General features: G+C 38.4%; 2 protein-coding genes across 2 annotated transcripts; both read right to left on the bottom strand.

Moving 5' to 3' along the window:
* On the bottom strand, positions 14,518 to 16,188 carry LOC109949828 (probable mannitol dehydrogenase). The gene is made up of 5 exons (XM_020566453.1): positions 16,091 to 16,188; positions 15,684 to 15,797; positions 15,062 to 15,575; positions 14,827 to 14,980; positions 14,518 to 14,720 (listed from the first exon to the last, which is right to left on the bottom strand). The coding sequence occupies exons 1-5, from the start codon at positions 16,186 to 16,188 to the stop codon at positions 14,518 to 14,520; spliced, it is 1,083 nt and encodes a 360-aa protein (XP_020422042.1).
* Positions 17,621 to 20,074, bottom strand: LOC18773431 (probable mannitol dehydrogenase). The gene is made up of 5 exons (XM_007205352.2): positions 19,864 to 20,074; positions 19,386 to 19,499; positions 18,369 to 18,882; positions 18,135 to 18,288; positions 17,621 to 18,034 (listed from the first exon to the last, which is right to left on the bottom strand). The coding sequence occupies exons 1-5, from the start codon at positions 19,959 to 19,961 to the stop codon at positions 17,829 to 17,831; spliced, it is 1,086 nt and encodes a 361-aa protein (XP_007205414.1). The 5' UTR covers positions 19,962 to 20,074; the 3' UTR covers positions 17,621 to 17,828.

Below are 24,995 nucleotides of genomic sequence, written 5' to 3' on the forward strand. Positions count from 1 at the left end.
GGTAGTACCGGCGTATGGGGAGATTATGTGAAATACAGAAACATGAAATAAGGTATTGCATATGTGTGGAATTAGGTTTTAAGGAAGAACTACGTGTGGCTTGATCTCTCAGGGAGGGTACGTAGGCAGCCTAAGGTTATTAGGTGCAGCCGTGGACATAGATGTGATTGTGTTAGAAGGTTAAAACCTTGTATGTTGAAATTGAAAAAGTTAGATGATGTATGTTGAAATTTAGTAGTCATAATTTATATTTGAATTTATCGTTTGCCTTGTTTAAGGCATGAATTGATTTGCTAGCATGCTTGGTAGTTGAGAATTATTGGAAGGCCGAAGACCGTTTATGTGAATTGCATGAAATTATATTGTGCATGCTGCCAGTTGTGGATATTAAATGTGTTTTTATGTAGGTTGTAATTTTGGAAAATGTTCAATTTACAAGAGAGACTCTACCGAAATTTCGGTAAAAAGTTTCATACCCTTGTTCCATTTTGGGAAAAAGGGTATAACTTTAGAAGTGGGCCTGACATCGGGGTGATGTCAGGAATTTTCACAGGATTCGCCTCGGGTTTTGGAAAATTCCGGGCGGATCCTTTCACAACGTGCTATTTAGAATCTCTTTTAAGGATGCAGATTTGATCCCATAAGGTACGGAGATATGTCTTGGACAGTGGAGAATGCCTTGTCCAAGCAAATCCTAGGCTTCGTGAGTCGTCGTACATGGGATGAGGAGAGTTTTGATGGTTGAGGATGTCGTAGCTTTAATCCAACTCAGGACTAACTTGTCCTTTGAGTACGCTGGATTTGGTGTTCCATCAGTAAGATTCTTCTGGGGACGGGTCTCATATGGGATGACATCTTCTAGATCATGAAGTTCTAGAACGTCAATGAATTGAGATCTCCAAGACGGATAATTATTCTTGTCCATAGGTGTGGTGAAAAGATGAGAGATGTTGAAAGAAGTTGGGATTGGAAACATGTTGTCTTTTGAGGTTGTATCTGTGGTTGATTTGTTGGGATGAGAATTGACAGAGGAGGAGAGAGGAGAATGTTGAGTGTTGGTCATAGGTGAGGATCGGTTTGAGCGCTAGCTACTGCCAGGCTCTGATACCATATAGAAAAAGGAACTTGGGTTGAGGAAGAAGATAGAGCAAATAGGCAAGAAAAGATAAGAAGGACCCGCAGGTCTATTCTGTATTGCTGGCTGATTATATAATTACATGGTCGTTGACTAATACCATGATATTTACAGTAGGTAATTGATGCTAAGCTAAAATAAAGGCATACAAATGGTATGCGAATAAGGTAGAATAAGTAATTTAGCAATCAGCTGTGATTTGGTAATAATTGGGGAATTGACTTCCCAGAATCACGCCCATCATGACATGAATCATGGCTGGTCGTGTAGGCATGTGCTAGCTGTACGGTGGTGTTCTTTTCACCCAAGAATATTGGTGGCCTGGAGGCCAAACTTTTACTCTCTCAGCATCATTTATGCAAACAACGGGTAAGCTCTTCTTGTCTTTGCTTCACTCTCTTGTTTTTTTCTTAGACTTTGCTTTCTGACCAATTTTCACCATCTTTCATAATTTGTGAAAACCAACAGAACAAAATGCCTTCTAAATTGTAAAGCTTGATTTTGATATTTATTTAATTGTTGAATTCCCTTTATAGGAAATTAATTTGAAGTAGTGGGTTTCTTTGCCTAACACAACATGTACAAACCAAAGAGCTATCTGTGTACTTCTTCGAGTTTGACAATACCAACTTCATAGCTGAAACTTCTCCTTTTTTTAATCTCAAAGTTCAACCACAAATTTGGGTTTTGTCCATTGTGTACATGCTTGACCCTTTTTGCTATTTGTTGTTTTCTATGTATTTGTGGTAGTCTTCTACAAAATGGGTTTTGTCTTTACCCAATTGTATGTGCTTAGAGACCTTCAGATAATTAAAACCATCCTCATCATTGGTTTTGTGTTGACTTAACAGGAAGGCTTGCTTTGTGCAACTAGTTTATTCACTTTCGGTCTAAAGACCAAATTTTGGTTTGAAGAAGAGTCACTGGCAGCAAGTTGTGCATCCATTTTAATTTTGGCAAGTCTTTTTTTTTTTTTTTTCTTGTTCGAATTTTGTAGCAACGACCTAATGCTTTGGTGCATTCTTTTCTTTCTGATTTTGAAAGGAATTTCTAAGGCTTTGTAACATAATTTGAAAGGGCTATCATACCGCCAATTAAGGTGATGCCTTTGTTTTGTCTCATTTTCCTCATGTCTTGCCAGCAACAAATTGAGAACCTTTTATGATATTTGCAATTTGCTGTGGAGAAGTGTTGTCTTAGTAACCTGCGTGTGCAATCTGGCTTGGATTTTTCTTTGTTGGCAACTTTTGGAGCACGAGACGTGGATGTGAGTCCTCTTTGTTCAATAGTTATCAGCTTTTGTAAATTTTCTGGCAATCAGCAATACCTACCACTACTACATTTTACACTTTGGGCGACGAAGAACAAAACGTCGCGCAAAGTCTCATTTAGTCGCCCCAATTTCAGCGCGACAAAAAAGTCGTCGCGCATATTCGGTCGCGCGAAGATCGTGAAGAAAGCCTTTGCGCGACGAGGCACAACCCTTCGTCGCGCAAAAGTGTGCGACGGGTAAACCATCGTTGCACCAACGGTGTGGAGACGAAACAACTGTTCGTCGCAAAAGTATTTGCGCGACGAAATATTATTCGTCGCGCAAAATATGTTCGCGAAACGTATATGTTCGTCGCAGAACAATTCGCGCGATGAGAAAGTTTTCGTCGCACATATAATTGCGCGACGAACAATTATGTCGTCGCGCCAAATGTTTTGCGCGACGAAGCATTTCGTCGCGCAAAACGTGTTTGCGAGACATATGTGTTCGTTGCGCATGAATTAAAAGCGATTAAAAAAATTTGATTTTTTATTTTTTTTTGTTACATGATGGTTTGCGCGACGAAATATTTTCCGTCGCGCAAAAATAATATTACAATTTTTTTTTATATTTTTTTTAAATAAAATTGGTTTCTTTTTATTAATTAAACAATGAAATTGCAATAAAAATAAATTAGAATAAAATTTTGTTATAAAATAAAATAAATGTATTACAAATAAAATAAATGCACTAATCAAATAATGAATCAAAATCAACCGAGTCGTCGCCAGTATGCGGCTCGGAGGGCGGGTCGTTCCCCGGGGCAGTGGTCTGGTGGGGATGCCCGGGATGGACGGGCTCAGAGGTCGGCGCATCAAAATACGGGACTGGAATGCCGGACTGTGCGAGGGACTGCAGAATGACCGACATCTGGCTCTGAAGAGTGGCCACCTGTGCTGTCAAAGCAGTGACCTGACTGTTTGACTGCGCCGATGAACGAGGTCGAGGTTCCCTCCGCCGGGCATTCCCCATCCCTCGACAATATGTCCCCGGCCTCCTCCCGAGACTCTGATCCAACGTCTCCGTCAAGATCTGAAATTCAGCATCCTGTGGAGGAGCCACAGACTCGATCGGAGTCTCGGGAGGAAGCTGGGAGGCGGACTCCTGAAGAACAAGCTGGCTCCTCTCCACCATCGTCGTCTGTTGAACATAACATAAAATATAAATTAAAACATGCATATAAATTGAATGCGTAACATAAGAATTAAAATTAAATAATACTTACATGAAGGGACTCGGCCAACTCATTCCCGGGTCGAACATAAACGTCACCAAAGACGTCGATCTCTGGGAACTTGGACCCCTCCTAAATTGAACAAGAGAAGAAAAATATTAGTATGAAAAAAATAAATTAATAAAAATGACATTAAAAATGAAATAAAAATTTTGTGATTATTACCCGACGCCGTGCATCCATCATATACGAAAAGGGTCTGGAGCCGGAATGGTGGAGAAGGGTCTTCTTCTTCCTATTACCCTTATTCACTTGGGCTTTATTCTGTTATACAAAAAATGAAACGTATTAGTTAAAATATAAAAAATTAAATAATAATGAAATAAAAAAATAAAATAAACATTAATAAGTAATAAGTAATAATTAAACAAATATAATTAAAAAAATACCACATATTCGGGCGCTTGAAAATGAGCGCAGAGCCACTCCCAACTATCCTCCCGCCCCTCAAGCTCCTTCAGGCAACCCTCTTGAAGAGCGACTTGCGGATCATCATAGGCCTGAAAATGGTGGTGCAAGTCGCTCTTCCACTGCTTGTACCTCTCAGCGAAGAGTCTGTTGACGTACGTCAACGACTCTTCGTCGAGATCCTCCAAGTTATAGTTCGTCTGCAATCAATTAATTAGATACGTTAAGTAATAGAAATATACACAATTTTAAAGAAAAATAATGAAAATGTAAGGTACATACCGACAACTGGCCGCGAACCTCCGCCTGGATCTCGTCAGGCATGACCCTCCAAGACTTCCATTGCATCGGGCAATGGGTCCACACGACGTGGCCAATGTCGTGGGCCAAGGAGCTATGCAACTCCGCCGTCGGTGCAGCCCGATGGCGCTCGTCGTATCCAATGCTGATACGACTGTTGGTCACCCGGGTGACCTTCGCCGTCTTCAGCTGACGACACGGTCCTCGGGTGTTCCTCTTCGCTGCAAAGAAATAAGGTATTAATGTTAAATAAAAAAACATTGTCAAATTTCAATATAAAATTAACAATACAAAAGTGTAGTTATACCTGGCTGTGATCCCGAGGCACCAGTACCGTCGGTCGATGTCGTGTCGATGGTGTCGGTGGGCCGGTGCCGCCGCCTAGCACTAGCTGGCTGCGCCACGGATGACGCAGATGACACAGGCGCCTGGGGCGCCCCGGGACCAACCACCACGTGGTCCAACAAAGCAGGAGCAGTGGCAGCAGATGCCGACTGAGTCGGGGGATCCGAACTCGGTGCAGTCGTCATCGACCTACCACGTCTAATCAAGTCTGACATCTGCACATACAATTTCATTCAGAATTTAAACTAATTAATTAAAAGCATAGCCTGACCTAGGGTTTGGAATTTCGGAGTATCCGGGACTCCGATCAACGATCGGTCGAATCCTAAACGATCCTAGAAACACAAAGGTACAACTACGTGAGTTTCAGTTCGATCCAACGGTTCGAACATATCAAACCTGGAAATCGCACAATAGGCGAAATCCGATCAAGACTCAAACGGCAACCAAATTCAAATCCGAGCAAACCTACGCGCTCGTGACAAACAGGGGATTGCTCTGGGACCTAATGCCCCACTGCCACAGTATCCCACCTGCCACCACACGCGCCGGCAGTGCGTGGGTGTCCAAAGCGATAAAATTCGCCGTTAAATTCTAAAAACTAAGGGCCAAGGTTCCTACCCTAGGTTGAAAACATTAATTGGAGCCACTTTTGTTCTCGGACCGACCCCGAAAAATAGCCGGAAGTGGCCGGATTTGACATTCTCAAACCGGCCAAAACCTAGGTTTTAATTCGTATTTCCTACGGCAAAAATTCATTAAATCCTAACCAACCATCAGCTAGAGCACAAAAAATAGTCGAGAAAGCATACCTCATGCGTCGGAAATGGTGGCCGGAGGAGAGAGAAATCGGCGGCGAAGATTCGGGAAAAACCGACGAAACGCGACGGCAGGGAGGAGGCGACGGCAGGGAGGCGGCTGAGGTGACGGCAGGGAGGTGGCTGCGGTACGAACGGAGAGAGAGGGCGGAGGCGACAGCGGAGAGAGAAGGGAGGAAAACCAGAAATGGAGAAGAAGGAGGCTCGGGTCGTTTCTGCAGATTTATTCGAATTTGCGCGACGAACAATAAATCCGTCGCGCAAAATTGCATTAATGAATCTTGCGCGACGGAAATATCGTCGCGCAAAATCGCATTAATGAATCTTGCGCGACGGAAACAACTATCTTCGTCGCGCAAAACACATTCTGGCCGCCAAAATTTTGGGATTTAGGGTTTAGCGGGAGGCTGAAACTGAAGGGTCTGTGCCTTTTGCGCGACGAAGCAAGCAAGCGTCGCGCAATATAATCATTGCGCGACGCAAATGTTTCTGTTCGTCGCGCAAAACACTTTCTGGCCGCCAAAATTTTGAGATTTAGGGTTTAGCGGGAGGCTGAAACTGAAGGGTCTGTGCCTTTTGCGCGACGAAGTAAGTACGCGTCACGCAATATTTGTCGCGCAAAATGGCATTAATGAACCATGCGCGACGGAAGCACCCGTGTTCATCGCGCAAAACACCTCTGGCCGCCAAAATTTTGGGGTTTAGGGTTGGGCTGAATCTGAAGGGTCTTTGCCTTTTGCGCGACGAAGTAACTACGCGTCGCGCAATATCTGTCGCGCAAAATGGCATTAATGAACCTTGCCCGACGGAAGTACGCTGTTTGTCGCGCAAAACACCTCTGGCCGCCAAAATTTTGGGGTTTAGGGTTTGGCTGAAACTGAAGGGTCTTTGCCTTTTGCGCGACGAAATCATGTAATTCGTCGCGCGAGTTCGAGATTGTGATTCAGTTGAAGTTTTCGTTAAGTGTTCAAAGGGTCGAGGGATTGCGCGACGTTTTTATTCTGTTCGTCGCGCTAGTTCAGAATTTCATTCGGTTGAAATTTTCACTAAGTGTTCAAAGGGGATGGAGGGGTGAACTGTGTGTCCCAGATTGCGCGACGAATGTGAAAATATCCGTCGTGCAATCTTTATGACTTTCACTTTGCGCGACGAAAGGAAAGTTATTCGTCGCGCAAAACCTAAACCCTAAAATGTAAACCCTAAGCCGTAAGCCCTAAGCCCTAAACTCTAAACCCTAAAATAGTTTCAATGATCCAACCGGCAAACTTATTTTTTTATACTTGGAGATCGTATACGCCAAAAATCAAAACGACCAAACATTCAGATATCAGAAAACGGGACAAAATATTTCGACGGTTATAAATGAAAAGTCATGATTTAACGGTTATTTTAATTCCGATTTTGATCATTTTTTAAAGCAACATTTGTTGACCCTATATGAATACAATGACTGAATTTGATCTTCAATTTCAGATTTTTACACTAGGGGATACCACATAAACGTTAAGTTACATTTTGACAAATGTATGAACAAATTTTTTAGTTTTTGGTGAATAGACGATTTTGATAGCACACGCAGTCTACGAAACTAGTTTCACCCATCCAGCCGTCAAACTTGTTTTTTTTATAATTCGAGATCATAGACAGCAAAATTCGACCCAAAAAAACATTCAAAGATTAAGTAACGGGGTAAAACTTTTCGACGGTTCTAAATAAAAAGTGATGATTGAACAGTTATTTGAACTCCGATGTTGATGATTTTTTGCACCAACAGTCCTACACTCCATATGAATACAATGAAATACTTCGATCGCCAATTTGAAATATATATGTGTGTATATATTATACTATAACGTAACCTAATATATATTTGCGCGACGAAGTTCTTCTTATCGTCGCGCAAAAAACCCATACGCGACGCATTCATGTTCGTCGCGAAAACTATTGCGACGAGGTTGGTTCGTCGCGCAAAATTTACGCGACGCATTTTTTTGCGTCGCGTATGGTATTTTTGCGCGACGATAATGTGTCTTCGTCGCGCAAGGATTTGGCGCCATAACTCCTCCTTTAATTCAAATTGTGTATGCTTTGTATTTTTGGGAATGGTTTTGTATTCATCATTTTTTATGCTTTGTATTTTTTGGGAAGGCTTTGTATTTCTTCATCAAAACCAAACTAAATTGATAATTAAGATTTGAATCGTGAAGAATTTATCGGTTTGACTAGATTGATGCCACTAATCATGAACCAAAGTGAAGAAAAATAAGTGGCACACAGCTAATATTGGAGAAATAACTTAAATTTTCTGTTTAAACATGAAGAAATAACTATATCTCAAAAGAAAAAAATAATAATTGAAGAGGCCTTAAGGCATGAATAAATAAATAAATAAATAAAAACCAATCAACAAGCATGGGGTCGTAATAAGTACTGACTAAAGTATTGACATTCCAATGAAGTTTGTGATGAAATATGGAGAATGAATACACAACTACATATGGACAACTACATATATTCAAAGATTTGTATTACACAAAATGAATACACTAACATAATAAATTTACAAATAAATTCATTATTCATCATCTGAACTATAATAACTTTCGTTATCGTCGCTATCATCACTCTCGGTCTCCCAATCTTCTTCCTCCTCCTCCTCTATAACTGCATCATTGGCGTTGCTAGGGCCAACTGCAACATCGTATCGGGGAAGATCACCGAGGTCAATTGTAATTGACTGAATCGGTATTTCGACTGAAGCCACTCCTTCTATTTGAAACGGTTCTTGTATAACATTTGTATCTCGAAGTGTTTCCGCATCATTTTCCATTGAAGATTATAAACGTTGGTCAGCCACATTGTCAACGTCGTTGTCACTTGGGTCTAGTTCTGGTATATCATACACGTTCCTATGATCCATCTTCTGCACAACTTTCCACCCGTTCCCGGCTTTAGGGTCATCTAGATACACAATTTGGGACGCCATGTTTGCCAAAATGTACGGGTCGTCATCATACCAAGTTCTGTTAATGTTCACAGACAGTACTCCATGGTCGATTTTAACACTTCCCGCCCTATTTGGGTTGGTATCGAACCATCGACACTTAAACATGATGACTTGGTATCGATCTTTGTAAAGCAATTGCACGACAGTTGTCAGTTTGCCATAGAAATCAATGTCCGTACTTACGCCTCCACCTGGGACATGGACACCGCTGTTTTGCGTACACAACTTGTCATCTCGTGCGGCCCCCAAAAATTTGACGCCGTTAACATTACAACCCGAGAACAATTCAGCGCGAATTGGGCCGAACGCCAAGTTATATAACTCATCACTGTAAGTGGGGGAATTCGATGATTTCAATTTATTCACCTAATAGTATACAAAACCAATTACATGTTAGTCTGACAAAATTAAATACTACAATTTATATTTGTCAATGAGAAAACACTTATAACTTACAGAATCCAAAAACCATTGTGGAAATAATTCACGGTGTTTCCGGGCAACCAAATGTGATGGATGTTCTCGCTTCATCATCTGTTCATGCTCATCTAAGTAGGCCATTATCTTATCACAATTGTTTAGTACGAACCAATGCGCTACCTCCATGTCATTTCTAGAAAACGACTCTCCTCGTCCAGGATCTCCAAATGGTCGTGCGCTTTGGGCAAAAACAGAAAGTTTTTCATTTCTCATACCTCCGTCATTATTGCGTTGAGGACGATTGAAAACCGTCTCCACATCTTTTAAATACATTCCACAGAAAGTAAGCGACTCATATTGAACCCAAGCCTCTATAATTGATCCTTCGGGCTTTGCCCTGTTGCGTACACTTTTTTTCAGCTCTCCGAGAAGCCTGCCAAAATAAAACGATATGATACAAATTAGCAAACTGTCGATAATGATGCATACACAAATGATAAAGATTATATACCTTTCTATTGGATACATCCATCGATAGTTGACAGGACCAGCAAGCAATGCCTCTTCTGGCAAGTGAACCATCACGTGCATCATACTTGTAAAGAAAGCTGGAGGAAATATCATCTCAAACTTGCATAGGAATTGGACAATGTCATGGCGCAACTGAAACATGTCTGTCCTTCGCAATGTTTTTGCCGTCAGTTGGGAAAAAAATCTGGATAACAACATGATTGGCTTCACCACATCTTCCGGCAGTAGGTGTCGAATACCCACAGGAAGTAGGCGTTGCAGGAACACATGGCAGTCATGGCTCTTAAGTCCAGTAAATTTACCCCCATCGACATTCACGCAACGTGCGATATTAGAAGCATACCCATCGAAAAATTTGACAGACGATACAAACTTTAGAAACTCCTTTTTGTCATTCGGTTTCATAGAAAAGAATGCAAGATCCCTTCTAGCTTTATCACTGTCCCTATTCATCCATAAACCCCTTCGTATGCCCATTCTTTCCAAATCAAGACGAGCTTTGATCGTGTCCTTCGTCTTCCCCTCGATATCTAGAATCGTGCCCACCAATGTGTCGAATACATTTTTCTCAACATGCATCACATCTAGATTGTGCCTCAATTTCAGCTTCGACCAATATGGGAGCTCAAAAAACATAGGCTTGTGCGTCCAGTTCAAATGTGTAGAAGGTCTGGTCCGACTGACTGTTTTCCCGAATGGAGCAAAATCCAAACGGTTCAGCTGTTCCAAGATCTCATCACCGGACCATTCTCTAGGTCTGAGGCGACGCTTTGTGTTCCCGTCGAACTCTTTATCTTTTTCTCGCCACTCGTGGTCCCATGGCAACCATCTCCGATGACCAAGGTAACAAACTTTTCCCGCGTGCCAACCAGAAGTTACATCTTCCTTGCATACAGGACATGCCATATAACCCTTTGTGCTCCACCCAGAAACCATTGCATATGCTGGAAAATCATTCACAGTCCACATAACTGCTGCTCGCAAAGTGAACATCCTCCCAGTTGATTTATCGTACGTGCGAACACCGTTTGTCCATAAATCCTTCAGCTCATCAACCAGAGGCCTTAAGTACACATCAATTGACCTGCCAGGATCCTCAGTTATCATAACAGTCATCATTATGTATTCTTTTTTCATGCATTTCCAAGGCGGCAAATTATATGGGAATGCGAAAATCGGCCAAGTGCTGTGGTGTTGGTTTAAAACCCCATACGGATTGAATCCGTCAGTGGCAAGTCCCAATCTTACATTTCGGGGATCAGCAGCAAACTCGGGGAACGTTCGATCGAACTCTTTCCATGCCTCCCCATCTGCAGGATGCCGCATCACATCATCGTCTACCCGTTTTTCCTTATGCCATCTCATGTCTGTGGCAGTATGCGTCGACATATACAATCGCTGCAACCTAGGTTTAAGGGGCAGATAACGCATGACTTTTTGTGGTATCTTAGTCGTTCTATTCTGGGATGTCATTTTGAACCTCGACTCATTGCATATAGGGCATGTATCCAACGTTTCATGCTCTTTGTAGAATAACATGCAATTGTTTTTGCAAGCGTGGATTTTTTCATAACCCAATCCAAGACCGTGCAACACCTTCTGTGCATGTTTATGGTCTTTCGGCAAACAATTGTCCGTCGGAAGCATTCTCTTGAAAACCCCCAAAAAGTAATCGAAACACAAGTTCGACATACGATACTTTATTTTTCCGTGCATTAGCTCCACAATGGCAGTGAGAACGGAAAAGCTCTCGCACCCCGGGTATAACTCTTAGTTGGCATTTTTTAACAGTTTTTCATACTGTTCAAACTCCGCACTGTCTATTGGTGTAGGCACGTCATCTTCCCCTTCCTGATTGATGTTGGTCGATGCGAATGGAAAAGCATCATGTATAATACCCATGACTTGATCATTAGGATCCACAATAGGTTCAACATTGTCCACTCTTGGGGCATTTGAAGACGAAGCATGCTCTACTTGTTCGCTGTGAAGGTTCCAAATGCTATATGTTTCAATCATTCCATTCCTTACTAAATGAAATCCAACATTTTCAATTGTCTCCCACAACGTGTTGTTACACCTCCTACAAGGACAACGGATTCTAGTTGCACCCGGGTTGTGTCTACGTGCAAACTCAATAAAATCCTCGATTCCATCCAAGTATTCGTCTACGCATCTATTCGGGTTCTGTATCCACCTTCTGTCCATAATTCCTGAAACCACAATCACGACACAACAATCACAACAACTTCATACGAAGTTATAATGTCACATTATGCCTCCGGTAAGGGCCCTATCCCATTCGGGAATGCATAGTCCTGTCACGTCACCTACGGCTACATGAGATTAGATTTCGACGTGGATTAATTTCGGCAGCATCTCGACACAGTTCTTGAAGTGGGCATAGGTATAAATACCTACGTACCACCCGAAGAACGTACCGAGATGACACCGAAATCTCCACAATCGAAACCTAATCCTGTAGCCGAAGATTATGTGACAACACTATGCATTACCAAACTGTCCAAATAATGAGACAATTCAAGAATTAATTGGACCGCAGTCATGCATTACGCATCCATGCACGAAATCCAACTAATCTCGAACGGGAAACTACGTGTTACTAAACATAAAAATAAAAGTACGAAGTTAATTTCAATTAACTTCGTACATCACAACACATTGTGCTATGTCACGCACAATTTCACAATATTATACACATATAACTTCACAAAAAAATTACAAACATAACAAACAAACTTTTACAATAACATACCTTCTCAATCGTTCTCCACCAATCACCAATCACAAATATCCCTAACGATAACAAAATTAATAGCGTTACTACGAATTTACATTAATACATTTAAACTAACGACAAAAAATACATACCCAATGAACGTACTGAATTCACAGCAGAGCAACGGCAGGGAGAGTGAGAGAGAGGCAAAATACAGTGGGTGAGAGAGAGGCAGAATGCAGAAACTGCATTCTGCCTCTACAATGGCAGATACTAAAATGAAGAAGAAGGACTTTGCGCGACGAACAACCCAGTCCGTCGCGCAAAATGCCGTCGCGAAAACCCACTTTTCCGTCGCACAAAAAAACATTTCCGTCGCTCAATTACCTGCCGACATCAGGTTTTTTGCGCGACGAATAAAATTATCCGTCGCACAAACATCCGTCGCGCAAATAACATTATTCGTCGCGCAAGGTTTAGATTACGTCGCGCAAATAACATTTATTTCGTCGCGCAAGATAGCACGGCATTACACTTTACGCGACGAAGCTAATTCCGTCGCGCAAAAAAAGTTTTCCCACCCTGCATTTTGCCGCCAAAATTAAGTAACCCTCGTTTTCTTACGCGACGGTACATATTTCCGTCGCGCTAAGGCGTCTTTTGCGAAGAAAAAGTTCGTCGCGCAAAGTTTTTTACAACAAAAAAAATTAGACAATTTTCTGTCCATCTTTACGCGACGAAACATTTAGATTGTTGCGCAATATTGTCATGCGCGACGATTGTTGTCGTTGCGCAAGATTATGGCGCGAAAAAAAAAAACCGGGGTTTTTTCCCCGACCTTTGCGCGACGAAATTAGTGTTGGTCGCGCATAGATTGTTTGCGCGATGAAGATTTTTCGTCGCGCTAGTGTTCTGCTGTTTGCGCTCCGGTATTTTTTTTTCGTCGCAATAGTGATTTTTGCGCGACGAAAATATGTTCGTCGCGCAAATAGTAAATCGTAGTAGTGTACATACCTTTTTAATATTTTCTTTTATATTTTCTCCTGTTTATGCATATGAGTGACTCTAAAACAGAGTTGTTGATTTTCTCCCTTTGCAGCATGTTTTGCCATCTCTTCTTTCTCCAATTTGCAGATCTGGAATTTTGTTGTGCTGAAGGTGGGTTGGGCATGTAACAAAGCATTTGGGATTTTGCCATTTTCTATTTTTTGTACTCAAGAACATTCGCAAGGTCTTCGCTGAATACCACAACGTGCCTATGGACACTCGCAAGGTGTTCACGGCACTTAGTAAAGTGGGGTTCTTACGAAAGCTCATCTGTAATTCACAGCAGAGAGGTCCTTGCGGGAGCTCTCTTTGTGTAAGCAGCACAGTTACCATCATTTTGAAAAGATTTGTTTACATCTTCCATTGCCAAGGCTTATGTACACTTTCTTTTACACTCTTTCTTTAGCCTGCAAGTTAGTTGTACATAAGAGAATGCTCAAATTAATGAATCATTTTATACCTTCCCCAATGGTATTTGTGACAGAGCTTCATATCTCCTTTGCTTGCTTCTCTTTCTTTCCTTTTTTTTTTTCTTCTTTGGATTTCTGTAGCAGTTTGGTGCTTCTCCTCCTTTGCGTTTTTGCCTTTGTTTTTTTTTTTTTCTGCTCACCAATGATCCCTTTTTATAGACCAAGAGAAACTGAAGGGAGTGGAGCCAGTTATATGGGCTCACGTACTGTGTGGGTACTGTATGTGGAAGTAACTTTCCATTTTCAGTCAGCCCTCAATTCCACACTCCACAGTCACGTACAAGAAGCATATTCTGTTTTCTTGTAAAAATATTAATATTAATTTATTTTGGGCCTAAACCAATTTAGCAATAAGCGCTCAAGACCATTTTAGCTATGAGCCCAACTTCTTTAAATTTGGGCCATAATTTAATTTGATGTCAATGAATTTTTTTATTTCAACACCAGGTACATAACCTTATACCTACAAAAGTGCCAAGAACACCAACTAGAACCCAAGGACAGGTCTAGAAACAACAGAGCTCAGCACAGAAAAGGTAAAAACAACAAAATACAATAACCGAAGCCATGAGACCCCTACCTCCTAAACCTCTCCTCTTTTTCTCTGTATCTTGTGTCTCCCAAATCCCAATTCCCACATCCCCTCAAGTGTTCAAAATTCAAATAAAATTATATCTAAATCAAAATCGAAATATAACGTTTATTCTCATCGTCAATCGACTAAGTCTCTAGGAACATGCAAAAGTTATTTTAGGCAGCCTTCAATGTATTTGCAACGTCGATGACAAATCGATATCTAACATCAGCTTTGAGAAGACGTTCCATGGCGGTATTTAAATAATCAATTGGGATAACTTCAATGTCAGATGTTATGTTGTGTTCGGCTGCAAAGTCGATCATCTCTTGTGTCTCCTTAATACCTCCAATGCAACTGCCAGCAATTATCTTCCTTCCTGCAATTCCAGAATTTAGGGTTTGTTAAAGAATGTCAATTTTTGTAACTGAAAAGAAATTATAAAATAATCCTTAATCTTCGTTTTTACACATTCACATGCTTACCCAAGACCAATGGAGTAATTGGAAGCTCAAAAGGCTTCTCTGGTAGACCAACCATAACAAGTTTCCCATCACACTTCAACAAACCAATTAAAGGCAACAGAGGGTGGACTGCAGAAACCGTGTCAATGATACCATCCATTGTGCCCATGGCAGTCTACAAAATTAACATGACAAAATATTTATTAGGATGATTATAATCATTACCATTATCAATGAAACTTGTTCAAATATTTACCTTCATTTGATCTTGTTCACGGCTGACCAAAAAGGCATCAGCTTTGAGACTTTTAATAGCTTCGTCCTTCTTATTAGGGGAGGTACTGATCACTGTAACCCTAGCCCCCAAAGCCTTGGCAAACTTGACTGCCACATGGCCCAGACCACCAAGGCCAACCACCCCCACATGCATGCCGGGTTTATCGAGTCCATAATGTCTCAAGGGGCTGTAAGTTGTGATCCCGGCATATAGGAGAGGGGCAGCTCCATCAAGGGGAATGTTGTCAGGAATACGAATTACGAAGCCCTCCTCCGTGACCATGAAGTCAGAGTAGCCTCCATACGTGATGGTTCCATCGTGGTACTTGCCACCATAGGTTAGTATATATTTGGGGCAGTAATTCTCAAGGTTGTGGGAACAATTGTCACATGATCCGCAAGAACCCACTATGCATCCAACACCGACTTTGTCTCCAACCTTGAATTTTTGTACCTTGCTCCCTACCTCTGTCACTACACCGACAATCTCATGCCTGCATTGTGTCATTTAATTAAGTTCACATTTAATGTTAGTTAATTAAACTCATGCAATATTTCAGATACTAATTTTCTCTATATTAATCATTCGGTATTAGACCTACCCGGGAACCAAAGGATATTTAGAACTTCCCCAGTCATTCTTTGCCGTGTGAAGGTCGGTATGGCATATCCCACAATATAATACTTTGAATGTCACGTCTTTTTCTCCCGATGCCCTGCAACCAATTAAATCAGTTCAATTTTATAGAACTAATTCAAAACATGAGATAATGCATGGAGAGGGCAAGAAGAACCCAAGAAAAGCCTATGATCATACTGCATTCTATCCTCTTTTAGATATAAATGGAAAGTTTATTAATTTCGTCAGGTTATTAAGACATGAAAAACTTAAATCAAATGGATTTTAAACCTAAAAAATAAAAAACCTAATCTTTTTTTCTTTTTTTTTATTTGTTCGATTTCTTTGTCTTCCCTAAAGAAGAAACTATTAATGTCGAAAATTAATAACCTTCTTGAGAATTTGAAGGGAGATAAAACACCGGATGAATCCCTTGCAGCCCATCCAATGGCCTTCTTAGGGTGTTCTTCCTCTGGAGATTTCGCCATTTTCTTTCTTGTTAGTTATTATTTTCTCTCATAGTGTATATTAACTTATATACAACTTTTTTGCGACGTGCTAGTCTTTCGGGAGTTTTTGCTCACATAAATCCAACTTTCTTGGCTTCTTCTTAGTCTGAATCCAATTTTTTGGGTGGCCATACAACTGTCCCGGGAAAGTACACTCAACAATATTTGGTTTGAGCTTACCTCCGTAATTGTGGTTGATGATTTAAAAGAAATTAAACATTTTGATTTACATATATGTTTTAATATATAAAAAAAAACATTTGACTACTTTCAAAACAAATTTTGATACTTTTCCGGAATTATTTATACATACAAACCAAATAATTAGTTATAATCCTCATTCACATGATTATACTCGCGCATTTCATCTTCTTGGGAAAGGTATACTTATTCGTCATGTATGGACTGATCGAAATAACATTTCCTTGATAAATTGAGGTATAATTGAGGGATTTCTCAAATAAAGTCTCGTTAAAAAAAAATTAACAAAATTTTATTTTTGTATGCCCAAAATAAAACAATGCTACTTTTTGCGGTGCGTTTTTTTCTTTCTCTTTTTGTATGTGAATCAACGAGTATAAGTTATCATGTCTCAGCGCAATTAAAAAAGAAAAGAAAGACAAAGCCCATTACAAAAATCCAGCGAAGGTAGCATGACCCAAAGATTACGAAGCCCATAAAGGGAGCAATACAAATACAGAAGGGTCCAAATTCCACTTGTGCAACAGAATAGTCAATTTTGCGGAGTTATCATGTTTGTGCCTCCACATTAATTCTTAAAGTATATAGAAACCTGCAAGAGCTTATAGCTCAACTCAAGTTGTTAAGAGTATTTACTTTTGCATTTGAATTCCTAGTTTTGATTCTTTCTTCTTTCAATATTGTTTGAATATAAAAAATAAAAAATAAAAGCATAAAGAGACATTAAATATATTTATATTTTTAAAATTAAATGATGAAGGTGAAAGTTGTGCACGTTTCCATTTAATTAAGAGCGAGAGGCTCAATTGGGACCACTAGATTGACAGGAAAGTTGTCGTTCTAAATAGCATGAATGGAATCAGACAATATTAGACTGCACATAGGCTTAGAAGTAAGTCGGTCACGTAGGATTAGATATCTTATTATTTTCACAGCACAATAATACCAAATTTGTCTTTAGACTGCACATAAGCTTCGAAGTAAGTCGTTCACATGGAGGGAAAGTTAATCAGATATCTAATCAACGATTATAAAACAAGATAAAACCAAAACGTCATCTCAGATGAGGTGAGGTGAACATGCATATATGTACTTGCCATTTCATTTATTTATTTAAAATCCATCCTGTCCTGTGTGCCAAGTTGTTCTCTAAATTTATAATTTTCACATGACAAGTCAATAAAGAAAACATGTAGAAGAACCAAGAAAGTAGTTGCTGGAAACTGAACTCGAACTTAATTCATTGACTGATAAAAAAAATACAATTTAAATAGAACTCACAAGATCAAACTGGGCAGGAAAACATGGAACAACAATCCCATGACCAACACGACTAGCAGTTACTATTAGACTCCCAACATATATAATGGGATGCTCTTATAGAATAGGTAAAACCACAGCTGACCTTCTAACAAAATTTAAGAGCTAGACTTCAGTGTGTTTCCGATGTCTATAACAAATCGGTATCTGACATCTGCTTTGACAAGGCGCTCCATGGCAGTGTTCAGATAATCAATCGGGATAACCTCGATGTCAGCTGTTATGTTGTGTTTGGCTGCAAAGTCAATCATCTCTTGTGTCTCCTTCATTCCTCCAATGCAACTGCCGCCTACTATCTTCCTTCCTATAATATTAATTGAAGAACAAATTGAAATGTTTGTTAACAACTTTAATATATAGACAATGAACCGATTCAAATTAATGTACACTTCTGGAGCACTTACCCATGAGCAAAGGAAAAGCTGGAAGCTCAAGAGGCTTCTCTGGTGCACCAACCATCACAAGCTTTCCATGAGACTTCAACAAACCAATCAAAGGCAAAAGAGGGTGGACGGCAGAAACCGTGTCGATGATGCCATCCATTGTGCCTAGGGCAGCCTACAAATCAAATCAACAAAAGTAAATTAACCCAAAAACATGTGACAATCTAACGTCAACTTAATTGTTCAAATAATCACCTGCATTTGATCTTGGTCCCGGCTGACCAAAAATGAATCAGCATGGAGATGGTCAATAGCTTCTTCCTTCTTATTAGGGGAGGTGCTGATCACTGTAACCTTAACCCCCATAGCCTTGGCAAACTTCACGGCGACGTGCCCTAAACCGCCTAGACCAACAACACCGACATGCATACCAGGTTTGTCAAGTCCGAAATATCTCAAGGGGCTGTAAGTTGTAATCCCGGCACATAGGAGAGGAGCAGCTCCATCAAGAGGTAGGCTGTCCGGAACACGAACGATGAAGTGTTCGTCGGCCACCATGATATCGGAGTAACCGCCATATGTGGTGGTTCCGTCGAGGTACTTGGAACCATAGGTGAGTATCATTTTGGGGCAGTAATTCTCAAGGTTGTTGGCACAACTGTCACAAGAATGGCAAGACCCAACCATGCATCCAACACCTACCTTGTCTCCAACTTTGAATTTTTCTACTTTGCTTCCTACCTCTGTCACTACGCCAACAATTTCATGCCTGCATTGCCCCAAATAAGTTCACTTATAGGAATGCGTTCATTGAAAAGCTTGAGCTAATTAACTTACGTTCACATCACCCATCAGTAAATGCTCTGGTCTGACTGTAAACTTGTGATAATTCTAGCAAGTATTTTTCTTAATTTTCTTATGGCATGCCCTGCCTTTCATTGCCACCAATCAAATAAAAGTTTTACAGAAAAATTAATTTGAAAACTTTATACTAAACTAAAGTCATAAAAAACATATATTGAGAAAAAGACCCATGCATTTAGGACAAATGCAACAGACATCGTACTTATGCGTTTCGGTTTATTTTTTAAGGAGCTAAATTTTGCTCTTTTTAAATTAAAAAATTGTTATTAACACTTGAATTAAAAATCATGGCGTATTTCTCACTAGAATTGATTCGATGCAAATTTCAATAGTTCCTCTACCAATATATCAAAAAAGAAAATCAACGACTAACTAAACTAAAGTCATGTTTGATAAATGACAACGTACCCGGGGACCAGAGGATAGGTAGAAGAACCCCATTCATTCTTCACCATGTGAAGATCCGAATGGCATATCCCACAGTACAACACTTTGAATGACACATCTTTCTCTCCAGTTTCTCTGCAACCAAATAAATTCAATTTTAGACACAAACCAAGAACTCAGATCTTGACATTAAAGCATGCATAAATCCTAAACTTCTTTTGTACTGACTGAATATGTGTCGGCTTTTCACTGTCAATATAACATGTTACATGGTGTTACAACCGCAAAATCATTTTTACTGATTAAGAAAAAAAAAATTTAATCAAACGGATACTGATTCAAATTTAAATCCCAATTTGTTCGTTTTTTTATCTTCCCTATTTCATTGAATCATTGTGCTTTTTAAGAACCACATTTAGACAAATCTAGGAATGGAATAAAAATGGTAAAAAACCCAAACAAAAAATGACTGGGAAATTAAGTTATATAGAATAATAACCTTCTTGAGAATTTGAAGGGAGAAAGAACACCAGATGAATCTCTAGCAGCCCATCCAAAGGCCTTTTTGGGGTGTTCTTGCTCTGTAGAAACCACCATTTTTGCTCTCAAGATATAACTAGCACAAAGCAACTAAAAGAGAAAATGACTGTGTGAGAATTTGATTAATAGAGTGAGAAGAAGTATGAGAGAGCTAGAGAGATGGTGAGTGAGAGAGTAGGCAAGGGAAGAGTTGTTTATATATAGATGTGGAAGACATGGGGTGGGGACACTGGGGTTTTGCTGTTGCGCTGGGCTGACGTATTGGGTGAGCAAATGGAAAAGCAAACAAGGTTCTTTTACACAGAAAAGTAATGATGTTCTCATTGGGTAAGAGATTACGACCACAACTATTATGGTTGATTCTAGAGAATTCCATCATTTTCAGGTATGACGTTTTATGACAGATTTTTGTGTATGCAACAACTCTATTTTGTGAGAGACAGAGGCTTTAGTACGATTAGTTGCGTGAGACAGAGGCTTTATGACAGATTTTTGTGCATGCAACAACTCTATTTTGTCATTAAGCTGAGTTCTAGCCGTTTTGGTTTTATATGCATGTGCTTTGATTTTTATTACTTTTTTTGTTGTGTCGATTTTACATTCTCAGGTAAATAAAGAAACGTATTGAAAATCCAAATTTATGCATTATTTCATTTTAATTGAATTTCAGAATTTAAAATTTGAATTCTTTCCTTGTGAATATTTACCTAATATATAGATAAAAGACAATTTAATCAATAAAAATAAAGATCCACATATTATACTAATTGATGAGGCAAGCACCCACATGAAATTATGTAACATGCATCAGGTAAACACCCAAATATTGAAAACACAATATGCTTAATACTTATCAAGTTGATTTGTGGTGATTAAGCATAATAACAAATAAAAAAACTTGCGAAAAATAATATAAACAAGAGAACTATTGATGACGTTTTTATGTACCTAAAACATGGGTACTATGAGCTAATGTGCTTTATATTAATATAGGTATATATATAGGTAGAATTTTCTAATGTACTATAAGCGTTAATATAAAAAATTATGGATGCAATTAAAAGAAGAAAAAAAAAAAAAAGGCAACGTAATTAATATACCAAAATCATTATGGTCATAAGCACTTAATTTGTTAATTAATTATGGTCATAAACAATTCTTTTCCGTAATTATCAGAATATATTTTTTGAAAAATGTAATCCTATGTGACACAAAAGTCAAAGCATTTATATCAAAATCACCAATTTCGAGGATTAAAACCAACTTCTCAGTGAAAATTTAGATCAATATCAACTTTTCTATCTTTTGAATCAAGAATAAATCAATTGTATTAAAAACAGAATTTGTCACTTTTTTGGACATTTAGAATTTGAAGTACTTGAGAAGAAAGACTTGAATACTACTTTCTGGAGATATCGGGCAAAAGCAATACTTGACAACAATTAGGAATCTCTTCCACAATGGTCGCTCCATCTTTTTCTTGTTTTTGTGTTTTGATTTGGATGAAAAGGCGAGGTCATTCCATATTTTTTTTGGAGCGCTAAGAATATTTTGCTTTAAAAAAAATGGAAAATCAAGAATAAGTTTATTTTTTGTGTTGGTTTATGCAATCTTCAATTCAATACTGAAAGTTAATTTTCATATATAATTTGAGAGTGATCGCGCCTAAAAAGTTATACTTTTTGGATCCGAATTCTCTGCTCTGATTTTCTCTGTCATGATCTGTTTTATTTTTGTTCTCCATATGCCATCTCATTAAAATTTAATCTAAGAGACTTAAAAATTGACACATCATCCTTCAAACAAAAACCCAATTTACTCCTAATTTAAAAATATTTAAAAATTGACACTTCTTCCTATCTCACATCTGTTTTTTTTTTTTTTTTGCTCAATCCCTGTCTCGCGTCCTGTTCTTTTTTTTCTTTTTCTTTTTTTCCCTTCTTCATGTCTCTGCCCCAAAATCCTATCTCTCACACCAAGCCTTCCAAAACCTCTACAATCACAATCCCTTATTTTTCCCCTATCAAAAGAAAAATCATGTTTTAAGAGAGAGTGTGTTTTTGAACATTTGTATTACTATTATTGTAGGTGGGGGGATATTTGCGTTTCTGGGCTTTATGGTGAAGTGGCAGCCTTCTCGGAATTCCAGCAACCAAATTTGTGATGAGGCTTCCAAATCTATTGCCTTTTGTAATTTTTCAGATAGTTGACCCACTTATTCATTTTTAACCTAAAAATCTAATATGTTTATAAAGCTTCCTGAGAAACAAGAAAAAGAAGAATAAATTCTTGTTTGTCATTTCTGGGTTCAGTATTTGATAATTGTTAATATGTTTTGTGACGTTGGTGAGAGATAAGATTTTGGGGCATAGTCAAGAAGAAGGGTGTGGGGGGGGGGGGGGGGGGGGGGGGGGGGAAGGGGGGGAAAACTACCCCGGAGGACATGAGACAGGAAGAAGAAAGAAAAAAGAACAGAACATTAACTTTGCCTATAGTTGGATTAGGGTTTTTTTTTTCCTTTTTTAAGTAGGAGTAAATTGGATTTCTGTTTGAAGGATGATGTATCAATTTTTAAGCTAGTTAGATTAAATTTTAATGAGGTGACATATGGAGAACAAAAGAAAAACAGATCATGGCAGAGAAAATAAGAGCAGAGGATCTGGATCCATAATTTTTTCCCAAATATACATAAATAAAGAGTACTGCTAAACGAACCTTAAAATTAACTAAGTACACCCTACTGTCAAACTATTTATTGAATTACTAATTGTGAAACCCTGTATTTTTAATATATATATATATAAAGCAAAATGCAGAGAATGGTGAAATATTCAAAATACCAAAAATACCCTTGATTAATTCAAACATTAAGAATTGAAATTATTAATTAAATGAGGATAATATGGTAAATTCACATTTTTTCATATTAAAAAAAAATCAGATAATAGGTCTTACTTTAATGGAACATAACTACCCATATTATCTTTTCTTAATTCAATAAAATAAAATGAAATAAAAAATAAAAACTAAAACCAATTGGCACATGCATGAGCATGTGCCAAGGGGCTAGTATATATATATATATATATATATATATTATATTATATTTCGGGAAAGTAAATATTTTGTTACATATTTAGTTTATAACTTATATATATAATTATCTTGGTACGTGTTATACTTTCAGAAAAGTTTCTTATTTATATGTTTTGTTTTAGACAGTTTTATCTCTTTGTCACTTTCTGACCAAGGTCAATAGCCTAGTTATCTAAAACAAACTTTAGACTCCAAGTGTCATTATACCTAGATGACTAAGCTCTATTTGAGCATGAGGTGTTGGCACTCTAGTAACAGCTAAACCTTATCAACTACCACACATTGGACCAATTGAAGGAAAGTAGTTGCCGCCTATGTAGTACTGTAAATAGGAACCATTTCCTTTTATGGAGATAGGTATATAGGTTGTCTTGCTAATTTATTTTAAGGGTTCTCATTATTAAGGTGAATGATTTATGTAATGTGTTCTAAAAATTCTTATTTTGTGATAAAATATGAAAATCATGAATTATCATGGATTTGTTCTACTTACAAATATCTCTCTATTTCAAGTCAAGCATATCTAATTTGGGACAACCTTTAACACTATATATATTGATTGGAATATTTGTGAAGTACGTATTATTCATGGAACATGAGAACTTCAATGTTGGGGTATCCGAGGGATAGATGTACCACACGGGGACATACGGCAGTGAGGCCAATAGGGGTCACGTGGTTGGTTACATGCTATGAAGGATAACCGAGATATGAAGGGATGATGTGATATGATCTGGATTGGTGTACCTTTTCATGATATTTTCTAGAGTGTGTAAAACAAAATTGCTTGACTAGCATATTACATAATCTACTCACTGAGCGGTGGTTGCTCATCTCTCACCCTGTTTAATTTTTCAGATGAATTAGTGTGAAAGAGAAGGACTAAACTAGTTGAGGCTGAATTAGAGAGTATCAGAGCTTTATTTATTAATTGTAAAGTTATAAGATTTTGGAGCTAATTTTCTAAGAGAAGTTTATTTTAAACCTTATTTCAGCTTCTTTTTATTTTATTTTACTTTTTCTCGCACCGGACGCCAAGTTTCCACCGACCCCTGAGTCCAAAGCGTGACAGAATGGTATCAGAGCATAGGGATTAGACAACCTTGGGAACTATGGTAGGAGTTAGTGTGAGCATATAGGGTTGAATTTAAAGAAGTTAATGACAAAGATCTTTAGGAGTAGATTTTCTTAATTAAATGTTAGTAAATTTTGAAGACGAAAGTTCTTTTAAGAAGGGTAGATTGTGAAACCTTGTATTTTTAATATATATATATATTATATTTTAGAAAATTAAATATTTTGTTACATATTTAGTTTATAACTCTTACATATATAATTATCTTGGTATGTGTTATATTTTCAGGAAATTTTCTTATTAATTATTAAAAATAGTAATATTTATGTGTTTTGTTTTAGATAGCTTTATCTCTTTGCCACTTTCTGACCAAGTTTTTTTTTTTTTTTTTTAAATAAGAGAAAGAAAAGCTACAAATAAAAATCACGAGGACACGCAGGCCCAACAGGTAAAAAAAGAAAGGGATCTAACAGTAACAGCTATCTAAACTTGGAGCCAAACCTTATCAACTGCCATACATTGGACCAATTGAAGGAAAGTAGTTGCGCCCTATGTAGTACTATAAATAGGAACTATTTCCTTTGATAGAGATAGGTAGATAGGTTGTCTTGCCAATTTATTTTAAGGGTTTTCATTATTGAGGTGAGTGGTTTATGTAATGTGTTCTAGAAGTTCTTATTTTGTGATAAAATATGAAAACCATGAATTATCATGGATTTGTTATATTTACAAATATCTCTCTATTTCAAGTCAAGCATGTCTAATTTGGTGCAACCTTTCACACTATATATATATATTGATTGGAATATTTGTGAAGTATGTATTATTCATGGAACATGAGAACTCAATGTTAGGGTATCCGAGGGATAGATGTACCACACGGGGACATACGGCAATGAGGCCAATAGGGGTCACGTGGT

This window comes from Prunus persica, chromosome G6 (assembly GCF_000346465.2).
Source record: "Prunus persica cultivar Lovell chromosome G6, Prunus_persica_NCBIv2, whole genome shotgun sequence".
Taxonomy (NCBI): Eukaryota; Viridiplantae; Streptophyta; class Magnoliopsida; order Rosales; family Rosaceae; genus Prunus; species Prunus persica.